This window comes from Scyliorhinus canicula, chromosome 21, assembly GCF_902713615.1.
Source record: "Scyliorhinus canicula chromosome 21, sScyCan1.1, whole genome shotgun sequence".
Lineage (NCBI taxonomy): Eukaryota > Metazoa > Chordata > Chondrichthyes > Carcharhiniformes > Scyliorhinidae > Scyliorhinus > Scyliorhinus canicula.
The window spans coordinates 35,856,005-35,872,192 of NC_052166.1; the positions used below are offsets into that span (position 1 = coordinate 35,856,005).

Genomic DNA, 16,188 nt, shown 5'->3' on the forward strand with positions numbered 1-16,188 from the left:
AACTGATGTACAAAGAACAAAAAAAAGTTCGGCACAAGAAAAGGCCCTTCGGCCCTCCAAGCCTGTGCCGACCATGCTGCCCGTCTAAACTGAGCATTTGCCAGGACAAAGCCACAGATTTCCTGAGGCTAACCTGCCTGGCAGCAAATGGGACTAATCTTTGCTGACAAGATTCTCACTGAGAAGTGGTAGCTATTAGATACTTTACCATTGAACCAACCAGTCAACTGCAAAAGGGATGTCAAATTTTAAAGAGTTTTCTGGAGTGTTCCTTTCTATTGTAACCTGTCAGGAGCCTTCCAGTAGAGTACCCATTTTATGCAACAAATTGAACACCATTATTTAAAAGTGAATGACAATAAACAATGAGTAAAATTGGTTAAAACAAACTGAGCTGTTCCATGCTCAGATATAATTTCATATACAGAATCCACGCTAAGACAAACTGGACTTGTACACTTTGCTTTCAGATACAATGACAGTTGAGCCCACAGACAGACAACTAAAATCCAAAAAGATGATGCCGGTCAAATGCACCTAAGCAAATAATGTTTATAATTCCATGCATGAAGCATCTGTTACATAGAAGCAGGCGGATTTAAGCATGCAAACAATATTAACCCTCTCCTGCCCAGCCGGATCAATGGCAAGCTTGGGTTGTAACCAACAATTGGGATTGTACCATTCCTGAGGTAAAAGCATCATTAATGCACGAGAGTAAATATTGTAGTCATGCCCTCAGTCAGCTCTTCTGGGCTCCTCTGAATAAACAGGTGCCTCAAAAATTATTTTTGCCCTCCTGAGCATCGAATCCGACACATTTTGTATTTCTCTGTCAGCAATCAGAAATATATCCCAATATACTCCAAAAACTGAGCTATTCTTGAGCTACATTAGACAAGGCGGTCAATGGAAAGGAATTATTTGACAGGTACATGGGGAAGACTTTGGGATCGAATAGCAATGGTTGTTAGGCTTACATTAACACTGCAATGAAGTTACTGTGAAAAGCCCCTAGTCGCCACATTCCGGCGCCTGTTCGGGCACACAGGAGAATGTCCAATTCACCTAACAAGCACGTCTTTTGGGACTTGTGGGAGGAAACCGGAGCACCCCGACGAAACCCATGCAGATACTTGGAGACAGTGACCCAAGCCAGCAATCGAACTTAGGACCTTGGCGCTGTGAAGCAACAGTGCCAACCACTGTGCTACCGTGCTGCCCAGAACAAGAACCTGGGAGCGGCTGGACTGGAAAGGTTAAGTAAATTGCAAAACTAAGCTGTGAAAGTAAATTGTAAACCCACAATCATGCATATTTTCTGAAATATAGGAAAGGACTTCATTGCCATGAAAAGAGGTAAAAGACTGCTTTCTTTCTTCCCATAAACTAAATCCTGACCATATCTTGGACAAAGAATTCTGCAACTAAAGACTGTTCCTCTTTTTCCTGGGACTATGAACATGTTTCCTTTATTCTGACTAAACCACTTTGATCCCGCAAAACTCCAAATGTGATTTTAAGTCTGAATGATGAGTTTACAACAATAACTGACCATTTCTTAAAATAGACTGCAATCGATTTAGAATTCTACGGTAAAACTAAAAAAAGAGAATTTAATCAGATCCAAACCAATTGCCTAGTCTCAACCAAGTGAAATGTTATTGTTTACTGTGCAGAGATTGTACCTTCAATGTTTAGTTCTGATTTACATTTTTTCCCTTCTGCTCCAGCCCCTGTAGATTGAGGCATATCAGGATCAGACTCTATCGGAAGATCCGTACAAACAGCTTGAATCTTACCAAAGACGCAGCTTGCTTCTTTGGAAACAGGTTAGGGCTGGCGGGCTCCCTACATTTCCGTCCCTACACCTAGAGCCGCCTGTTTCTCGGTTATCAATGTTTGGGGTTGCCATTTGAAAGCAGAAAGCAGAAGCCTAGCAGCTGAATGCATCAAGTGTTCATTTTCACTGTTCTGCCCTTTCTACGGTTTGAATTTTCTTTGGGAAGGAGAACAAATCATCTGTGAAAATTGGTTGGGCCTCACCCTGCAGTGAACAGATGGGAAAAAAGTTCGTCGAATCTGGCACAGAAGAATCGGAAAAAAGGGTGGAAGCAACGCTAAAGTGCTGGGTGCGACATTTTGTTTTCTCATCAGCAGGATGGGCGACTGTTAACTGCTTAAGTGCTTTCTTGAGTAACTGGCAAATGGAGAGTTATGTATTCCTGATATCAGCCTTTTGCACAGGGACATGCAAATTAATTTCCTAACTCAACACTTGAGGAGGGAATAGATTTCTTTGCATTTTCATTGGGGAATGTGAAATATAATTATGCATTCAGAGAAATGTGTGACTGGAATAAAAATAGTATCTAATGGTTACAGCTGACTTAACACTAATTTCACTAAATGTCAAATGTGTTAATCACCCCATTAGAGACAAGAAAATACTGTCACTCCTAGAATAAAATTATGTTATCAAATACTGGCCCAGAGGATAAATCTAATTAGCATAGAACATGTTAGACTGTGCAGAGGTCGCGGGGGGGGGGGGGGGGGGGGGGGGGGGGGGGCACGGAGGGGAGGAGCAGTTACTATATTCATCAAAACTGAGGGGAGACACTTGTCAGTCCTTCCAGTTTAAATCAACAGGGATTTGAAGATCTTTCATTATGATCTCTGGTTCTCGTGCAGGAGAATGGATCCATGTAATTACTGTGCATTGGGCCGAGGGCAAAGCTCCCAGCATCTCTGGAGAACTGAATACCTTGTTAGTGGATTGAGGTCCTGCAGAACTTCTGTCTGGTGCAACTCGTTCATTATTCCATGAAGCAGCTAAAGTTTAGATTTCTTTGCCGCAAGGATACTGCTATTTTTAAATAAAGGGAGCTCAAGGGTGGAATGGTCTCATTAAATAGAGTACCTCGTTATCAGGCAAGGAAGAAAACACTCAAAGAGCTTGTTAATCTTCAAGCAAACCTGCAATCCAACTACCGAGTAATACTCATGACCCCCAGTGCTTCACTAAGCAGCGTTAATGCAGCCTTGCACATATTACCTATCGCTTCCGATGAATTTGAGCCACTGATGGGTTATTAGAATTTCTGGCGAACACATACTACTTTGACTTGTGATTTGATCTTTTATCATAGAAGAAGACTCCACTCTGGGCTTTCTTCCAAAATGAGTGGCATTTTTTCTTTGACAGAAACATGGTTTAGTTTGTTGATTTTTCTTTGACCGAAACATGTTGATTGTACGAATCTTAGCATGGACAGCTCTGCCTCAGTAAGGCGTTACCTCTGACAGTTATCATCAGTGACTTGCGCTTTCAAGTTACAAGGCTTCAGAAGAGGGGCTTAAATTGCTCCTTCTGCTTTTCACTAACCTTACATTGCCCCCATTTTCTCTGTTTAAGCTACGCTATCCTTTCTCTTAACCAGGTTCCAAACTAAACCGGCCTGATAAATATGGATGTTTCTCAGAGATTTCCTCTGCAATTGCAACATATTTGATCAATATTTCTGACATGCTTGTGTGGGATGTGATAGACTTGCCCTGACTCGAGCAATCCTGCTAGTACTAACGATGAGCACTCCAAATCATCTCAATTTAAAAAGCCATTGTTAGGCCAAATGTAAAGCACTTAGCTCATCTGGATGCCCCCCCCCCCCCCCCCCCCCCCCCCCCCCCCCCACCACCGCCCCCCCCCCCCCCCCCCCCCCCCCCCCCCCCCCCCCCATCTACATTTCTCTAATGTTTCTTTGCCGCAATTTATTTTCAGCAGCCTGTGTGGATAAATACCAACATGGGAACTCTCTGGGAAGAATGATTGTGTAAGAGAGCTGAATTGAAGTGAGCAAGCCAAACAATCATTGAATTGTCCTCGGTTTAGTGAGTAGCTCCACACTAACCCACCCTACACTGAATAGCTCCTCCAACCCAATCCCACCAATGGTAATTAATTATTTCTTTAAAGAAAACAATTTATTTAAAATTAACACAAAAAAACCCACAAAGTTAATCGTAATGCTGAGTATATAAAGCGCACTACAGGAGAACTATTTGTTATTATTAGTGGGAAAATCTATTTAATTATAAAACACAAGAACGATACATTTATTCTATTTTGTCTTATTCCTTTCCTCCATCCATTCCATTTCTTTGTACCTCCTGCTATATTTTATGTGGAATACAAAGGTTGTTTACTCCAAAGTCCATCGCTAGCTTGGGAAAAGGAAAGCAGGTTTGGAAGGGGTACGCTGCCAGAAATGGGTACCCTACCCACCCCTGCATGTCAGAACACAAGGCAGCGGGTCGACATGAAAGAGCTTCGCTTTTCTCTTTTTTGCATGCACCGAGTCAACAGAAAAAAAGAGCGCTAATTAAAAAGCAAACCCAATTCCAATCAAAAGATTTCTTAAATTGATGAAACCAACCCATTGCTACATGTTGATGTTGTTCATGGATGATTGATGTTGGCAGGATGCAAAGGAAGGTGTTTTTTTTGGGAAGGAGCAGCAGGTGCACAACATACAGACGGAAACATGGGTTGTCATATTGTGTGTTGATTGGATGGCGTGATTCAGCAGACCGTTGGAGAAAATAAGGAACAAAAACAGGAGGAAATGAGAAATCAGACGAGCAAAATTAAACTCTGACTTTAAAAAAAAAATCACTTGAATCTTATTACACTCCAGCAAATCAGCATTAGACCTCATGATCTTTACAGAGATGCCAAAAGGGACAATCTTGTAGTAAATCAGAATGCAGGTTCATTGCTGATTTACCAGGAAGAAAATCAAGACAAAAAAAAAGGAGCAACAATTTTCATTCAGCTAGTGGTGACCTCAGAAGTTGAATAGCAATTTTATAGTCGAATAATCAATTGACATCTAATTCAAAGGTCTAAATATCTTATGTTGTCATCAGCTTTTATAAGTTTACAGCAGTTACAAGCACATCACTAATTTTTTTGATTGAATTGCTAGATTCCTCATTACGTATTTGTCATCCAGATAACTACACCTTTTTAATTTACTGCATTGGAGGCCATTTTAAGTCAACAACCTTAAGTACAACCTGGTCATCATTTGTAGGAGATAATTATTGAAGAGTACATTTTGCAGTGCTCTGATACTAATGCAAAGTCTCATTCAGTGGCACTGTGGATCAAGCTTGGGCATTGAGGTGCCATGTTCAATTCGCCATGTTTTTTGTTTTGCTTGTCATCAATTAAACACTGGCAAATTGGGAACTCTAAGCTTTGAGCTCAGTTCATCAATCTGCCTTCCTGTCCAGTGAGGCACTCCTGAAATTTTTGTTTCTCTTGCCGCACATAGTGGTGCATAGGTCGGTTTTATCAATTGTTCCCATCGTAGGTGTTACCTGGAACAGGTGGCTGGTCTGTTGCCAGAAGCTTATAGCTTGAGGGGCCCCACCCCACATCAAGCATGACTGACCAGGAGTCTGTCCCACTTCTACCACCTGCCATTGGCATCTTGGAAGGATGTTTATATTCAACCTGTTTGCCCCGTTATGAACGCACCTTCCTTGGTCATCAAGTCCTGGGATGGGACCTGAGCCCGGAGCTTCTGGTTCAGAGGCAGGGATACTACCCACTGTGCCACAAGACCTCCATCCCCTGAAATAAACCCCTTAGAATCTGGCCTCCGGTAAACTCCATCATTACAATTCTACTTTTAGTGATTTTGAAACAAAGAGGTGAGGTGGAAACCCATCTGAAGAACAAGATCCATGAGGCAGTGATATCCAGAAATTTTCAATGGCCATCAGGTGACAACAAGGTAAGCCTGGATGGTGATGCTGCCACAGTCAATTAGCCTACCAGTCATCACCGCCCAGGGTCAGGCGTCGTGAATAATTGCAAGTTGGAGATAGTCTTGTGGGCCTTCCAATGCCAAAGAACCCCAGCTCTAGCCAGTAGCCTCAGAAGAGGAAGGGATTTTTAAAAAACTTCAGAGATAATGACTTCCCGTACCAGCCTCCCCAAACAGGCGGCGGAATGTGGAGACTAGGGGCTTTTCACAGGAACTTCATTTGAAGCCTACTTGCGACCACAAGCGAGTTTCGTAATGTTCAAAGTATCCCTCAACTGAATTGGCTGTAAATTTAAAGGAGAGTGAAAGAAAATAGCCTCATTTTAACCTGTCCCCACTAACTGCCAGTAATTTATGATAATTCGAAGTCATCTAGAATTGTTGCTCCTAAACAAATATACTGCAACAAATAAAAGTTACAATTGCATGAATACAAATGCATTGTTTACTAATCTGAATTAAAGAATAAACAATACAAGCTACATTTAGATAGGATTATAATAATTAATCAGATATTATTCTAGCCGAAGTGCCATTTTAACGCATCTAATGAGGAACTGCTTAATAGTTTAATCACATACACATCAGCCAGATGTGTCACCTGATGCAGATCCAACATAGAACATATAGAACATAGAACAGTACAGCACAGAACAGCATATTCTGCAGAAATTCCAAGAAACACTTTTTTTTTAAAACAGGAAAGCTCAATCTAATTCCACATAATGTTTACATTTAAAATCCAAATGCTTGAATATGCATATTGAAAAATTGGATTTGCTGAAGCTAAAATAACCCACCAATAGTGGAAATCAGCACCAAAAGGAGAAAGGGTTAATTTAGTTGGCAAGTAACTCAACATTTGAAAGTGACAGCTTCCGACCGAAACATAAAGCATCCGTCTCTTTCAGGCGATGATTCAACTTACATTTTTAACGCACTCTCGGTTCTCAAAAAAAAAGTCTTACTTTGCATTTTTTTCTCTTCATCTTTTCTCAGACCTCTTGGATCATTCACAGCTCGCCAGTCAGGCAGACATTCAGGCCAGCATCTAACCGAATGATGCATGAATGTGGGTCATGGTGGGGGAAGGGGGACTGACTCTCTACCTTTTAGAGAGAATACTTGCCAAGTGAACTACTCTAACAGGTCACTGGGGTGGAAATATAACCTTCGAAAGTGTCACCTTGTAGGAGAAACCTAGCTAATGCTCTCAACGTAGCCCTGACCTCCCACATTTGGAACCTTCCTCAACCTCTTAAGCCCAACATGCATAGGGCAGCACGGTAGCATTGTGGATAGCACAATTGCTTCACAGCTCCAGGGTCCCAGGTTCGATTCCGGCTTGGGTCACTGTCTGTGCGGAGTCTGCACATCCTCCCCGTGTGCGTGGGTTTCCTCCGGGTGCTCCGGTTTCCTCCCACAGTCCAAAGATGTGCAGGTTAGGTAGATTGGCCATGATAAATTGTCCTTAGTGTCCAAAATTGCCCTTAGTGTTGGGTGGGGTTATGGGGAGAGGGTGGAGGTGTTGACCTTGGGTAGGGTGATCTTTCCAAGAGCCGGTGCAGACTCGATGGGCCGAATTGCCTCCTTCTGCACTGTAAACTCTATGATAGACTATGATAGAATCAAATTTGTTGAAAAGTTAACGTGTGCAAAATAAGCCTTACATGTTTTTATAGGATCTGATTGATGATAAAAAGATTGAAAAGGCCAACATTTTTTTTTTTTTGCTGAATAGAAAAAAATATGTGGCTCTGGGCGCCACTACAAAAAAGGAAAAATCGGTGGTACACTGTCATAGGCAGATCAGCTCAAATGCGCGGCATTTGAGACTCTAAGTCAAGTGCACATCAGAACTTGGCTGGTGTTTCTGGACAGCTCCCAGATAACATCCAGGGCCAAAAGCAATGATGCTGATGAATATCGACCTATTTGTAGAAACATACTGACAAAACTTTGTGGCTGATACCAGCTAAATAGCTCTCTGGTGATTCTATACCTGGGAACCGCTCATTAAAAAGCTGCAGTAACATGGAAGTTAAGATTTCCTCCAATAAGATTGACGATTTATATGTGGCAAGAAAATGATGCTGGAAGTGCCACAGATATAATTCATCTTTCAAAGCATTTGTAGTTGTGGAAAGTTATTTAAAAAAAAACATATTTCTGTAGAAGGAAAATCTGTTGCTGCACAAATCATGGAATTCGACAAATCCTCTTCCTTACAAATATAAATGGATCAAAATAGTGTGCGTGGTGCTTTATCATTTATCACATTAATTATTTAACAATTGCAACAACATACTGGGTTTGTTGTTAAAATTGAGCAATTGTAATTTACTGTATGCTGTAAAAACTGACCTGTCTCTCAAAACAAGAGCTGATATTGAAACCGTGAAAAATGTGAAGACAGGAATTAGTGTTGAAAATATTAATGGAGAAATATCAAATGTAATACTAATCAATTCTTCACATTATTTTAGAATCAGCATGTCAACGCCTCGGTTAAAGGACCTAATCTCTAATACCATCAACAATATATTTTTAGCGTATATTTTTAAATCTTTTCTGGGTGTCACCTATTCACAGGGGTGAAGGATAGCCACACTGTGGATTGGAACATCATATAATTTACAAAATCATAGAAGTTACAGTGCGGAAGGAGGCCATTTGTCCCATTGAGTCTGCACTGGCTCTTGGAAAGAGCACGCCATTTAAGCCCACACTTCCAACCTATCCCCATAACCCAGGAACTCCATCTAACCTTTTTGGACATGAAGGGCAATTTAGCATGGCCAATCCACCTAACTGCACATCTTTAACTGTGGGAGGAAACAGGAACACTCGGAGGAAACCCACGCAGACACAGGGAGAATGTGCAGACTCCGCACAGACAATGACCCATCCCGGGAATTGAACCTCGGACTCTGGAGCTGTGAGGCAACTGTGTGAAACACTGTGCTACTGTGCTGCCCATGGACTTCATAATGTCCACTTAAGGTTGCTTCAGTGCAGATTTAAATTGAATCGAGTCCCACCTCAAGAACAGGTTGAAAACAACCGCTTTGGAGACCCTCCTTTATGTCATTTCCATTCTCTGTCGCAGTTTTCAAGGAAGCCTGCCGAGTGGGTGTCACCTAAAGCCAAATTTGGGGGGGGGGGGATGTAATTTTGTCCTATTGAATTAGATCCTAGGCAAAACTACTGCCCGGTTTGGCATCATAATCCTCAAGAGAGGGAATAGATGAAACTTCCATCTGCCACCATCTGGCTGGTTGAATCCAATCCCAGTTCCCAGAAGTCAAAGGATGTTTTACTAGATTAATTTCAATTTCTCCCAATCTGTTGCCTTCGGAGACTGGAGTAGGCTTAAATGCTGAGAGCAACACAATGAATTTGTACAGTTCTTCTCCATGCTCACAAAATAGGAGGAAAGGGAGTTGAGGGGGTGGTGGAGGGGGGTGGGGGGGGCTGGGGGTAGGTTGCGAGAAGGAAGAAGAGGTTAGAAATGCAACGAAGCAGAGGAAAGCCACATCAAATTTTTCAAATTTAATTCTCAAACACAGCTCTCAGCTGCTTTGCTTCTGGATCCTGAGTAGATTCAAGGGCCAAGCAGGCCCTTGAAAGTGAGTCTGCGACAACCAATTTGATGCAAGTTTCACATTATTTCCAGCACCTCATACACGGAATACCTGTTGCAGTGCAAATCATCGAGTTGACCAGATCTTCACGTAAATTTAAACGAACCAGTGGTGAATGCGGTGCTGAATCACTTGTTCACAGAGTAAAATCAAATGCAGGCATCTTCGAAGGTTCAATTCACCATTATATTTCAGCTCTATCATTGGAGTGACACTAGGTTTTCAATCAGCAGCTTGATTTAGCGCAAATACACTTACCGCCAGCTCAGTGACTAAAATATCAGTTATACTTCCCAGTACGGTTACAAAGTCAAACACATTCCACGCATCGCGGAAGTAATTCTGAAAAAAAGAATGGAAAACTCAGTATTAGATTGCTGTCAAGTAAATGTCGATCTTTGTGCCAGCTCACTAACAGTTGCTTAACAGCTTGTGCCTATGACCCAACCAATTCATGTTGCCGTAAAGCAGAGGTTTGTGTACTCTCAATGTTAAATAACCCAAAAGTGCACTTTGGGACAAGGTGCAATAACACCAGCAGAAGGCAATCTTATGCCACAGTTGCTGCACGACAAAAGCTCACACAGCGTTCAATGGACCAACTCTTAAGCATTTTGTGGCAATAAACCTATAGGACAGGCAGCTATTCGTCAACATTCAATTTTTTTAAAATTTAGATTACCCAATTATTTTTTTCCAATTGAGGGGCAATTTAGCGTGGCCAATACACCTACCCTGCACATCTTTGGGTTGTGGGGGTGAGACACACGGGGAGAATGTACAAACTCCACACGGACAGTGCACCGGTAAATCAGTATGATGACAAAAGATAAAAAATACCGTTTTGATTACAATTTTTAAAATAAATGAAATTGTTCTTCGCGTTTTGACATTCCATGGTAATGTCAATTTATGGAAGCAGTTACAAATCATTACATCAAGGCGCCGAGGTCCCACGTTCGATCTCGGCTCTGGGTCACTGTCCGTGTGGAGTTTGCATATTCACCCCATGTTTGCGTGGGTTTCGCCCCCACAACCCAAGATGTGCAGGTTAGGTGGATTGGCCACACGAAATTGCCCTTTAATTGGAAAAAATGAATTGGGCACTCTAAAATTTTTTTAAATCATTACATTAAAGAAAGATAACATTCAGAAATAGTATGACAGTGCTCAGTACCAGTGGAAAGATTTATAGCGATGGAACAAGCAACAAAAATTTTGCAGCTTAGAGTTCGAAAGGATTGTCTCGTAATCAACAGAACGTTTCATCTTGTGTTTCTCAGGCCGGAATTTTCCGGCCGTTTGATTCTCTAGGTCCCGCCGGGAGCGCACTCCGCACACCCCTCACCACCCGCGCGCGGGTTTCCTGCTGGCATAGGGTGACTTTAATGGGAATACCCATTGACGCCTGAGAAACCCGCCGCCAACGATCGGTGCGCCGCTCCCACCTCCGAGAAGGACGCGGCTGGATGGCTGGAGAATCCCGTATTTCATCGCACCTTCCGGAAACATTACAAAGAGTTTTTCAAAAAAAATTTATGACGTTTTACTGCAAGAGCTATGTTATGTGGACAAACGGGACAGTCAACATGTGCACAGCAGATCCTAGAAGCAACAACCATTTTGGTGGAGTTTGTTGAGGAAAGAATATGTACAAGAAGAATTTTCTGCCCTCTGTTCAATAGGACAATGAGTCCAATTCAAGGTGCTGCACCGGGCCCACATGACTGGGACGAGGATGAGTAGGTTCTTTGGGGGTGAGGACAGGTGTGTCAGGTGCTCGGGGAGTCCAGCGAACCATGCCCATATGTTCTGGGCATGCCCGGCACTGGAGGAGTTCTGGAAGGGGGTGGCGAGGACGGTGTCGAGGGTGGTGGGATCCAGGGTCAAGCCAGGATGGGGACTCGCGATTTTTGGGGTTGGGGTGGAGCCGGGAGTGCAGGAGGCGAAAGAGGCCGGTGTGCTGGCCTTTGCGTCCCTAGTAGGCCGGCGAAGGATCTTGCTACAATGGAAGGATGCGAGGCCCCCAAGCGTGGAGACCTGGATCAATGACATGGCGGGTTTCATTAAGCTAGAGAAGGTCAAATTCGCCCTGAGAGGGTCGGTACAAGGGTTCTTTAGGCGGTGGCAGCCTTTTCTCGACTTTCTGGCTCAACGATAGGGTACGGGGACAGCAGCAGCAGCAACCCGGGGAGGGAAAAGGGGAGGGAAAAGGGGAGGGAAAAGGGGGGGCCGACAATGACTATGTTTGTTTATTTAATTTTAATATTTTAAAAGTTCTTTTGTTGTTCATTAGGGTTGGGGGGGTGGGGGGATGTGATACATGCGCCGATACGGTCTGGGGGTGTCACAGTTATTATGGGTTATTTTGTTGCATTTCATTGTTTGTCGTTATGTTTTATATTTTCTGTAAAAAATTCCAATAAAAATTATATAAAAAAAAAAAATAGGACAATGAGATATTTTCTTCCATCCAAACAGGCAGTTTATCAAAGGAGAAAAGGTTCAGGGCGTACAAGAGTAGATGATGTGCTCAAATTCTGAAGGGGAAAAGTCGCATCCCAACAAAATCAGCTACTGATTACTGATTAATTTATTTACGTGCAAATCTTTGTGGAGCTGCGGCTTTTGGCTGGCTAAGTGAAAACATCGCCTTTTTCTATTCGATTGCATCATATACGTTTGTATCAACATATTCACAAATTATTTTTACAGTGTGAGACACCCTGTGATTTTTTTTATTTTATTTTGTAATATATCACATTACAACTTGCTTGTCAGTTGAATTGAAATATAACATACCAGAATACCAAATGCAATAAGCTTCAGCACACACTCCATGGAGAACAGGAAAGTGAATAACATGTTCAGGTACTGCAGCATTCTGTCATAGGAATCAGGAGCATTATAGAACTACAAGAAATGTAAAAGAAGCACAAGAATCAGAAGCAGTCCTTTGCAGAATGACAATTACAAAAAAATACACAATTACAATTTTCTGCACAGGGAATGAAATAATTTCCGGCCCAGGAAAGGGAGACTATTTGTTTCGCTTAAAACACAGCTGAGCTGAAGACTTTAGAAAACTGATTTATGTTGCAGGTTGAGTGTTCAAATCCAGGAGTGCATTCATTATTCATCGGTGCCCACATGAAACATTCATCAGCACTTCCTCCATTCATTCCCCATTATGTACGAGATGACATGGACTACTCTCTGATTTCAAGCACCGTCTCGTGATGCACTGCTGATAGCTCCTCATTCTCCCCCTGCTGGTATCCAGCTTATCCACAAGGTTTTCTCGACAGGCAATGCTAATCCTTCAATCAACAGCTGGATGACTGGCAGCTGTCTTTTGCTGCCTCTTTATTGCATTGCATTACAAACCTAATGCTATCAACTTCACGTGTGGCTGCAGCATTTATGCTTCGAATGCCCCACACAGCACAAAAATGCGCGAAACAGACCAATTAAATGGCCGTCAATTTCTGCTTGATTGCAAAAGCACAACAATGTTGGGCTGTTTCATACTTGTGTGATGTGGCTCCATATGGATGTGCATTATTATTCACTACCCTTCTGTAATATAACTGTCCACCTATTGTATCAGATGAAGCCATTGCGAATCACTCTAAACAAAGCAGTCAATTGAGCAGAAATTATAGACAGGCAGAAACACAGTTAGCGCGATGTGAAAAACTGAAGCAATAGTTGCCATATTGCTTCGATAATAAAATGCCAATTTAAAAAAGATTATTGTTTGATGATATTATAATTTTTGTGGGAAGTTTAATCATTGGTCAATGATTGGCTGTCAATGATTTATTTACCAGTTATCTTGCAATTCATTTTTTTTAAACTGATTGTTCCACTGAAAGTATCATGAAAATTAGGCCTGCTGATTTTTTTTCCAATTTAAATTTTCTCAAGGACATTCTTATGTACACTAATAGGAGCGTTTATTACACTTTCCATACAATGCACTGTAATAAACCAACACACTTCCTCTCAATAAATGTGCAGATGAAAGCCATCAAGTCAGTAATTCTTAATTACATAAATGATATGAGGCGATCTATCAACAGTAGCCGTGCAGTTCACAAAGCAGCTTAAAATTAAATAAAACTACCAACCAATTTAACTTGGCACTCTATGTAAAATATAAGGTTTTTTTTAGTCTGGTTTCAAATGACAGTTATAAACCACTTTTTTATCACACTTTATGACATAATAGGTACTCATGAATTAGATTACACACTATCAGACCCAAACTGTGGTCCCATGGTGATCAATTTTAACCGTATAAATGTGTGATAACCACATGACCAGAAGATTGGTGGACAAGCCAATTGACTTCTAGATGCTAAAATTTCAGATTAAAAGAGTGATCTTTACCATTTGTCTGTGGGACCCTCAGTGATGCCTCTTACAATTGAACATTGGGTGATGGCATAAAAAAGACGACATCAATTCAGCCACCTATTCCATACCTCTCCCTATTTTTATTTCTATTGAACATTGGCCGATCCAATGTAGCCCAAAGTCAAAATGATCGCTATCTTTGATCAGGACCATGTAAATGTCTGATTGTGCAATGAAATTATCACCATGCACCCTCTCCACTGAGCTGAAATACCACATAACAGACAATCTGGTATTCTTCAAAGCAGAATTTGTTTTTGTCAAGAAAAATCACAGAAGTACAATTACGAATGTTATTTAAAGTACAGCACTTACTCCAGTTTTGTAGAATGTTGGCTGATGCACCTTACCTTCATCATCAATACTACAGTATTGATTGCGATCATGGCCATTATAAAATATTCAAAGGGAGGGGAGACCACAAATCTCCACATCTTGTACTGAAAAGTTTGCTTGTTCTGTGGCATGTAGCGAGTTAGTGGTTTGGCACTTATAGCAAAATCAATACAGGCCCTCTGGAAGAGAAAAGCCAATGTGAATTGGAGAAGGTTATCACCAGAGGCCCATTTTTGGCTTGCAACATTTGAAGGGCAAAGCTAAGGTTACACAATATTCAAATATGCAACTCAAATAAATCCTCAAGCAATAACTTTCAGCAAGTGAAATAATAAAACGATGAAAGTTTGCGCAGCAGTTGCACACATTCAATTTTTTCCACTTACGCTACTTCAAATCTAGTGATTTGTGTTGAACCAGGGCGTAGGGATTCATCGCAAATGTGAGGAGAAATGAAGAAAAGTCAAAGGCAGCCGTCCTTTGAGAGTAATTTGGCTGATTTCACTCATAAGATCACTCATTCTTATTCTCTGCCTCCTGTATTCCGTGTTAACTCTCTAATCGCAGTGCACAGTCTGCACTGTAATTACACCTTTGTTCCTATGTAATCTGGATGCCCCCTATTCACTGTATCTGCCCTTTGTTTTCAGTTCCTTCTCCATCCCAAAGTCAGCAGCCATACTGTATTCAGGTCCTCCATCCTGTATTCACTCCGTAAGAAGAGTGTACTATTTCTCCTATACTAATGCCTTCTGCCACCATACAATCTCTGCATCATCTATTCAGTGTCTCTACTTATCATTTAGCAGTCTCTTTCTATTCCAAGTTGCACATTTGAATGGTATCTTTATATGATTTACACCTCTTCATCAGTTACACAACCATCCACTATCCGTTCTCGAACGAGCTCAGCCTTTCAGTGTTCTCATTCAATGAGCTTTCAGAATAATTAATTTTAATATTACGACTCGTCAAAGTAATTGATTGGGGAATATTGCGGGAATGTGGAAATAAGGTGGAAGAGCAGCCATATTCTTGTTGAATGACAGAACATGCTCAAAGGGTCAAATGGCCTGGACCTGCAGTTCTTAATTCTTTAATTATGGTAAGATAAAACAAGTAGCATGGAGAAAAGATTTTCAACCATCATTTCACGGTGATGGGGCTTGAGGGTGGAATTTTCCGGCCCTTCCCGCTGTCAGGATCTTTCAGTCCCGCCTAAGGTGATCCCCACAGCAGATTCACCGGCGGCTGACAGGCAAGCCATGCAAAATGCCATAGATATCGGCAGTACCGGAGGATCCCACCGGCACCTAATAGTGAGTCGCCACCACTGCGGAGGGGTTGGAAAATCCCGCCCGAAGAATGGGTGCACTTCATTGAAAAGTAAGAAATTAGATCATGGTAATCTTGCACTAATATTCTGCTCGCCAGTTTTGGAGGCATCCCATGTCAACATTATGATCATTGCGATCAATGGAGACGGAATTAGATAATCTTAATTTTATTTCACTTTGGACAGGCTACCCAAGGAAAGGTCATCGCTACCCATTTATCTGACCTTTAGTCCCAGAAGTGAAAAGCAGCTCCAAGGAAATTTAGAAATTGAGTCATGAATAAGTCAGCAATTGGGAGATTTTTGATGCGTACCTCATTTTTCTCGAGGCTGCATTCAGACATCACCTTGTCACCTTGCTCCTGGAATGTAATGATAATAAGCGCAACAAAAATATTCACAAAGAAAAATGGAAACACGACAAAGTACACAACATAAAAGATGGACATTTCCATGCGGTAGCGAGGGCTGGGTCCCTGATCCTCTTCTGTAGCATCCACAGAGTGCTTCAGAACACTGAGGAAGAGAAAACAGAAACTGTATGAGGTCAACTTGCAGTCCGGTGTGGACAACTAACATTCACTTAGCAAGCAGAAAATCTGTAACTCAA

At 41.8% G+C, this 16,188-nt stretch overlaps 1 protein-coding gene across 13 annotated transcripts in view; it reads right to left on the minus strand.

Moving 5' to 3' along the window:
• The window catches only part of cacna1ba (calcium channel, voltage-dependent, N type, alpha 1B subunit, a), a 739,085-nt gene that overhangs the window by 90,503 nt on the left and 632,394 nt on the right, over window positions 1–16,188 (minus strand). For 8 of the 13 annotated variants that reach the window (XM_038781850.1, XM_038781856.1, XM_038781857.1 and 5 more), the window contains 5 exons: window positions 15,893–16,094; window positions 14,257–14,421; window positions 12,287–12,397; window positions 9,743–9,826; window positions 4,440–4,445 (listed from right to left, as the gene is read on the minus strand). In XM_038781850.1, the coding sequence (XP_038637778.1) occupies window positions 4,440–4,445; window positions 9,743–9,826; window positions 12,287–12,397; window positions 14,257–14,421; window positions 15,893–16,094 (568 nt within the window). The remainder of the gene's footprint in view (window positions 1–4,439; window positions 4,446–9,742; window positions 9,827–12,286; window positions 12,398–14,256; window positions 14,422–15,892; window positions 16,095–16,188) is intronic. The other 5 variants (XM_038781861.1, XM_038781863.1, XM_038781862.1 and 2 more) reach the window with 1 other exon arrangement.